Source organism: Macaca thibetana, chromosome 8 (assembly GCF_024542745.1).
Source record: "Macaca thibetana thibetana isolate TM-01 chromosome 8, ASM2454274v1, whole genome shotgun sequence".
NCBI classification, from domain to species: Eukaryota; Metazoa; Chordata; class Mammalia; order Primates; family Cercopithecidae; genus Macaca; species Macaca thibetana.
The window spans coordinates 120,592,496-120,598,974 of NC_065585.1; the positions used below are offsets into that span (position 1 = coordinate 120,592,496).

Below are 6,479 nucleotides of genomic sequence, written 5' to 3' on the forward strand. Positions count from 1 at the left end.
GCAATAAAATGTAATTTTTAATATTTTTTATGCAGGCAGGGGTCCATAAAGAGAAAAGTGCCCACAGCCCACAAGAGGCATAATAAGGCCGTGGGTGGAGCTCCTTCAAGTTCCCATGAGGACCTGAGCCCACCCAGCTGGCCTCGCCCCTGGCCCCTGATCCCTCAATAAGACCTGTCTTTTCTCTATTTGGGTTTTAGGGGCCAAGGGTAATTTGCTCTTCTCTGGCCCCCGTAGTATTTGCTGTGATTGGGAGGAATGGGCAGACAGGTGGGGACAAGAGCTCACTTTTGTGGTTGACTGGAAGACCAGACTCAGCTTGTGGCCATAGGGGCTTGTGACCTTCCCCTGGAGTGTGGCTCCTCCTAACGCAGCCTCCCCTGCAGCCCAGGGAAGATCCGTGTGTGCCCAGCACGGAAGGCTCCTGGAGCTGCAGCTCTGACCCCAGAGCAGGGAGGCCGAGGGTCCTGAAGTGCGCATGCTCAGACTCTTCCCCAGCCTTAATAAGGGAGCATAGGGGGACCCCCTGCAGACACGAGGAACCTGCCCTTTCCCTGACACCTTCTCAGGGACACTGGGGAGGGAGGGTGGCTCCTCTTTCATCCCACCTGGCCAGCTTTCCATCAAGAGTCCCCCCTCTCCCTCCCTGTGTGTATCCAGGTGCCCCAGAGGGATGGTCAAGGTCAAGGATTGTACGCCCTGGAGTGACATCGAGTGTGTCCACAAAGAATCAGGTACAAAGCACACTGGGGAAGTCCCAGCTGTGGAGAAGACAGTGACCACCAGCCCTGGGACTCCTGCTTCTCCCTGTTCCCTCTCAGGCATCATCATAGGGGTCATAGTTTTCGTCGTAATCGTGGTTGTGGCTGTGATTGTTTGGAAGACTTCACTGTGGAAGAAAGTCCTTCCTTACCTGAAAGGCGTCTGCTCAGGTAGGTGCTGGCTGAGGGCGGAGGCACTGGGCACTCTCTGCCCTGCCCCCCCCCACTCTATTCCCACAGACAGAAACGGCTGCCCCTCCCCCAAGTCTTAGTGTCTCCAGCCTGGCTGTATCCTCCTCCTTGTGGTCACCCCCATCCCCACATCCCAGGCACCCCCCAGAACCCCGGTCTCATCACTCCCTCTTCCGGAGCTGGGGGTCCCCTCATCTCCCAGCCAAGTCCAGGAGGGCAGGGCCAGTTCCTCCCACCTTCAGGCCCAGCCAGGCAGGGGGCAGTCGGCTCCTCAACCGGGTGACAAGGGTGAGGATGAGAAGTGGTCGCGGGATTTATTCAGCCTTGGTCAGAGCAGAACACAGAGATTTTCCATGTGTTGGTTTTACTCTAGTTCCCCTTCTCATCCCCCTTCCTCAGGGTGTCTCTGAGTTGTAAGACCCCATTCCTGTCCCCAGGCCCGGGGCTCCTTGTCCAGTGTCCCTGCCCCCAGCCCACCCCTGCGCCCCACTGTCCTCTGGGAGGGAGGTGCTGTGTGGGCCCCTCCCCTCCTGCTAAGGAGACTCCTTCTCTTTTAGGTGGTGGCGGGGACCCTGAGCGTGTGGACAGTGTGAGTTGGTTTCTCCAGGAGCTGGGGGCTCAGGGGCTCAGGAACTGCTTCCTGGGACAGCAGAACCTGGGTGGGTAGGTCCCCATTGTCCTCATGGCTGCCCTGACTCTCTGAAGTGGCCTGGGGGCTCTGGGCTGACTGTGGGGGACACATGGCTGTTTTGAGCACCGCATATGCTGGTGAGCCCTGCTGCAGCCCAGGTGACACCCTTACCCCACAGCCTGCACCCTGGGGATGGGGTGTCTGCCAGAGCACAGCACTGGGGCCCTGGCCCCAGCAGCAGGTCCTAGATGTGCTGAGACTGGGCTGCCTGCGGTGACCTCACTGAGAGGGGGTGGGGATGGCAGGTCCAGCTGCATACTGGGGACCCTGCAGCGAGCCCTAGGTGTGGATTCCTGAGTGGACTCTTTGCCTTCCCAATGTTTTTTCCAGAGCTCACATTCCCCACAACGGCCTGGGGCTGAGGACAATGCCCTCAATGAGATCGTGAGTATCGTGCAGCCCAGCCAGGTCCCTGAACAGGAAATGGAAGTCCAGGAGCCAGCAGAGCAGACAGACGTCAACACTTTGTCCCCAGGGGAGTCAGAGCATCTGCTGGTGAGTGGGGGACAGGTCATTTTGTTTCCTGGCCCGCTGCTTACCTGGGATTTCACAGACAGTGCAAGAGGGCAGTGCCTTAGCTCTCCTGGCCCAGGGGAAATGGAACCTGAAAGAGACAGGGGACTGCAGAGGACAAAGCGGCTGCATTGAGGTGGTGACTGTGCCAGTCTGCAGGACACCTGCTTCTTACTCCCTGTCCTGTCCTTGCTGTGTCCCCAGAGCCTGGAGCTCCACAGGCACAGAGTGGGGGTCACAGGGTTCATTGGTGACTGAATAAGGCTGCACAGTCTCCATCGTGTGCTCCTAACAGAACTCAAGGAGCCCTTGCTTATAACAGTAGGAGTTTTAAATTTACTCTGAAATTGTTATTACATTGAACATATTTCAAAGTTCATATGGCAGCTTCTAAAAAGTAGGATTCCGAGTCGATGCACAGAGGGCTTTTGTATTGGTCACTCGCACACAATCAGTTCATATCAATCCATCAGTTTTGATATGATACTGAGTAGGTGGGAAATCTGTATATACATTTATTGTTCATTGCTCATAAGCACTGAAAGTCCTTCCCTCGAACATAGGATGAGATTATCCATTTTCTTGCAGTGTTTTATTTTTAATGATTTGATTTTTTTTTTTTTTTTTTTTTTTTTTTTTTGTGAGAAGGAGTCTCCCTCTGTCCCCAGGCTGCAGTGCAGTGGCGCGATTCGGCTCACTGCAAGCTCTGCCTCCCGGGTTCATGTCATTCTCCTGCCTCAGCCTCCCGAGTAGCTGGGACTACAGGCGCCCACCACCACGCCCGGCTAATTTTTTGTATTTTTAGTAGAGACGGGGTTTCACCGTGTTAACCAGGATGGTCTCGATTTCCTGACCTCGTGATCCGCCTGCCTCGGCCTCCCAAAGTGCTGGGATTACAGGCGTGAGCCACCGCGCCCGGCTAATGATTTGATTTTTAACATACCGCAATATAATCTAAACAGAATTGAATTTTTTTTTTTTTTTTTTTGAGACGGAGTCTCGCTCTGTCGCCCAGGCTGGAGTGCAGTGGCGCGATCTCGGCTCACTGCAAGCTCCGCCTCCCGGGTTCCCGCCATTCTCCTGCCTCAGCCTCCCGATTAGCTGGGACTACAGGCGCCCACAACCGCCCCCGGCTAATTTTTTGTATTTTTAGTAGAGACGGGGTTTCACCGTGGTCTCGATCTCCTGACCTTGTGATCCGGCCCCCTCGGCCTCCCAAAGTGCTGGGATTACAGGCGTGAGCCACCGCGCCCGGCTAATGATTTGATTTTTAACATATCGCAATATAATCTAAACAGAATTGAATTTTTGATTCCATATAAGCTGAGGAACTCCCTGAATTGTTCTGAGTCTCTGTTTCCTTCTTCCAAGCCCACTTAGCGACCAATTCTTCCTTTTCTCTCTGCCTTTGCCCTTTTGCCACCTCCTTTGCTACATGTCAAATGTTTATTTTTTTCTCTCTTCCTCTTCACTCTTTTTTTATTTTTTTAAACTAGATCTTGTCCTTGAAAATATCAAATGTTTATGTGGGCAGTGATCTCTTCCACCTAGACTGTTTCTGTTTCTTCCTTGCATCTATACCACTTTCTTTTTAATAAAGAGAAGAGATTTTAAAAGGAAACAAATGAATAATGCCAATACTTCCTCCATGCTTATTAATCACTTCGAACATTTTTTTTTTTTTTTTTTTTTTTTTGAGACAGGATCTTACTCTATCACCCAGGCTGGAGTGCAGTGGCGCGATCTTGGCTCATTGCAACCCCTGCCTCCTGGGCTCAAGTCATCCTCTCACCTCAGCTTCCTGAGTAGCTGGGACTATAGGCATGTGCCACCGTGCCCAGCTAAGTTTTGTATTTTTTTAGAGAGACTGGTTTGGTCATGTTGCCTAGGCTGGTCTCGAACTCCTGAGCTCAGGCAATTTACCCTCCTTGGCCTCCCAAAATGCTGGGATCACAAGCATGAGCCACCATGCCTGGCCTCATCATTTTTTTGTTGTTGTTGTTTTTGTTTTTTGTTTTGTTTTTTTGAGACAGAGTCTCGCTCTGTCGCCCAGGCTGGAGTGCAGTGGTGCGATCTTGGCTCACTGCAAACTCTGCCTCCCGGGTTCACGCCATTCTCCTGCCTCAGCCTCCTGAGTAGCTGGGACTATAGGCACCCGCCACCACGCCCGGCTAATTTTTTTTTTTTTTTTTTTTTTTGTATTTTTAGTAGAAACGGGGTTTCACTGAGTTAGCCAGGATGGTCTCGATCTCCTGACCTTGTGATCTGCCCGCCTCAGCCTCCCAAAGTGCTGGGATTACAGGCGTGAGGCACCTTTTTAAAAAGGAGGTCACCCATAGCCACACATCCACCAGAGTATGAAAAAACTTGATCATATCAAGAGCCTTCTTCACTCTTTCCCCAGGCTTCTGGCCCTTATATTTCAGGTAACTACAGTGGATAATTTCTTGCAATTCTTTGCTAAGCTCTTTATGCATATGCCATCTATGTACATACATGCATATGTATATATGTGGTATTGACATGAAAAGGATTATATCATGTACAACACCAAACAAAACTGTCTAATATGTTTTAATATCTTAGACAGCAAATATGTTTTCAAAATTATTTTCACACATCTTAAAATTTAGAATTAGATAAAATTTAGAATTATAAGATTTTCTCCAGCACCCACCCCGCCACCACCACATAATCACTGGATGTTAAAAAATATTAATTTAAATTAATAAATGGTTCTAGGAATGATTGAGATCCTTTCAACATTCAATATTATTATCAAAGAAGATAGTATTTCAAGTCTTTTATTATGACTCAGTCAAGATTTGGGTGTTTATTTCAGATAAATTATTCCTATTCCTCATCAAAGCTGTTTCTTTGCATTTCGGGTCTTCTTGTAAGTCCATTTTCTAATTTATTATGTCTGCTGCTACTTTTCTTTTCTTTCTTTTCTGAGATGGGTCTCACTCTGTCACCTAGGCTGGAGTGCAGTGGTACAATCATGGCTCACTGCAGCCTTGACCTCCTAAGGCCAAGTGATCCTCCTGCCTCAGCCTCCTGAGTAGCTAGGGTAGACAGTTTCGTGCCACCACACCCAGCTTTTATTTTATATTTTATTTTATTATTTTATTTTATTTTATTTTTATTTTTATTTTATTTTAGAGACAGGATCTCGCTATGTTGCCCAGGCTGGTCTCCAACTCCTGGACTCAAGCAATCCTCACACCTCAGCCTCCCAGAGTGCTGGGATTACAGGTGTGAGCCACCATGCCCAGCTTCTGCTATGTGTTTTAACATTCATCAGGGCTGGGTGCAGTGGCTCATGCCTGTAATCCCAACAATTTGGGAGACTGAGCCGGGCAGATCACTTGAGGTCAGGAGCTTGAGACTAGCCTGGCCAACATGGTGAAACCCTGTCTCTACTAAAAATACAAAAATAAAATACAAAAATTAGCTGGGCATGGTGGCACACACCTGTAATCCCAGTTACTTGGGAGGCTGAGGCAAGAGAATCTCTTGAACCCAGAGGTGGAGGTTGCAGTGAGCCAAGATGGCATCATTGCACTCCAGCCTGGGAGACAGAGTAAGACTCTGTCTCCAAAAAAAAAAAAAAAAAAAAAAAAAAAAAAAAATCATCAGGACATATTCATTTTTAAGTATTACAATTTAAACCTTGGGGTTTTAAAAATATACACTCCTAATTTAAATATTGACTGCTGTATTGGCCTCCTTCCGAGAGTCTTGCCTCTTTGTTTCCTGTCTTGTTGCCGGAACTTTCAGAACAATGTTCTGGAAGTAACGTGCTGCAGGTCTCAGGGCTGGCTGGTGGTCTGGTTCAGTACTGGACTGCAGGACTCCTGGCTCTGACCGGGACGTTCTGCACTATGTGTTACAGGAACCGGCAAAAGCTGAAGGGCCTCAGAGGAGGGGGCAGCTGGTTCCAGTGAATGAAAACGACCCCACTGAGAGTAAGTGTTTTGCTCCTGGAGATGCAGCAGGAATGGAGGGAATAGGGACAGTGTCCTAATTTCTGTCCCCATAGGTGAGAGGGCTCTTCCAGAGTATTCCATGGAGGAAGCAGGGGGTCCTGTGGTATAGACCATCTGGACCCTAAACTGTCTTCTCCCATCTCTTCTCCCCACTCTACCTCATCCTCTCTGCGCCCTATCAATGACCCTAATGACTCTGTCCGTTCCCTTGTCCTCTCTCCTCCTTTGTTCAGGGTCTGATGTAGCCCCCGCCCCAGGGACCTCCTGAGGGGCTGGCCTGTCCTGCACAGCACCACTAACCCCAGTGGGCTAAGGAGCTCTTGACCTGTGCCT

General features: G+C 49.6%; 3 protein-coding genes across 4 annotated transcripts in view; 2 read left to right on the forward strand and 1 right to left on the reverse strand.

Moving 5' to 3' along the window:
• The window catches only part of LOC126961287 (60S ribosomal protein L34-like), a 563,491-nt gene that overhangs the window by 233,770 nt on the left and 323,242 nt on the right, over positions 1–6,479 (reverse strand). The gene's annotated exons all lie outside the window — the stretch shown is intronic.
• PEBP4 (phosphatidylethanolamine binding protein 4) overlaps positions 1–6,479 on the forward strand; it is a 478,151-nt gene that overhangs the window by 159,518 nt on the left and 312,154 nt on the right. The window lies entirely within an intron of this gene.
• The window catches only part of TNFRSF10B (TNF receptor superfamily member 10b), a 52,693-nt gene that overhangs the window by 42,502 nt on the left and 3,712 nt on the right, over positions 1–6,479 (forward strand). Inside the window, exons 5-9 of one of the 2 annotated variants that reach the window (XM_050801442.1) lie at positions 661–734; positions 822–932; positions 1,511–1,542; positions 1,975–2,139; positions 6,053–6,125. In XM_050801442.1, the coding sequence (XP_050657399.1) occupies positions 661–734; positions 822–932; positions 1,511–1,542; positions 1,975–2,139; positions 6,053–6,125 (455 nt within the window). Of the gene's footprint in view, positions 1–660; positions 933–1,510; positions 1,543–1,974; positions 2,140–6,052; positions 6,126–6,479 lie in introns of both variants that reach the window. The other variant, XM_050801441.1, reaches the window with a different exon arrangement.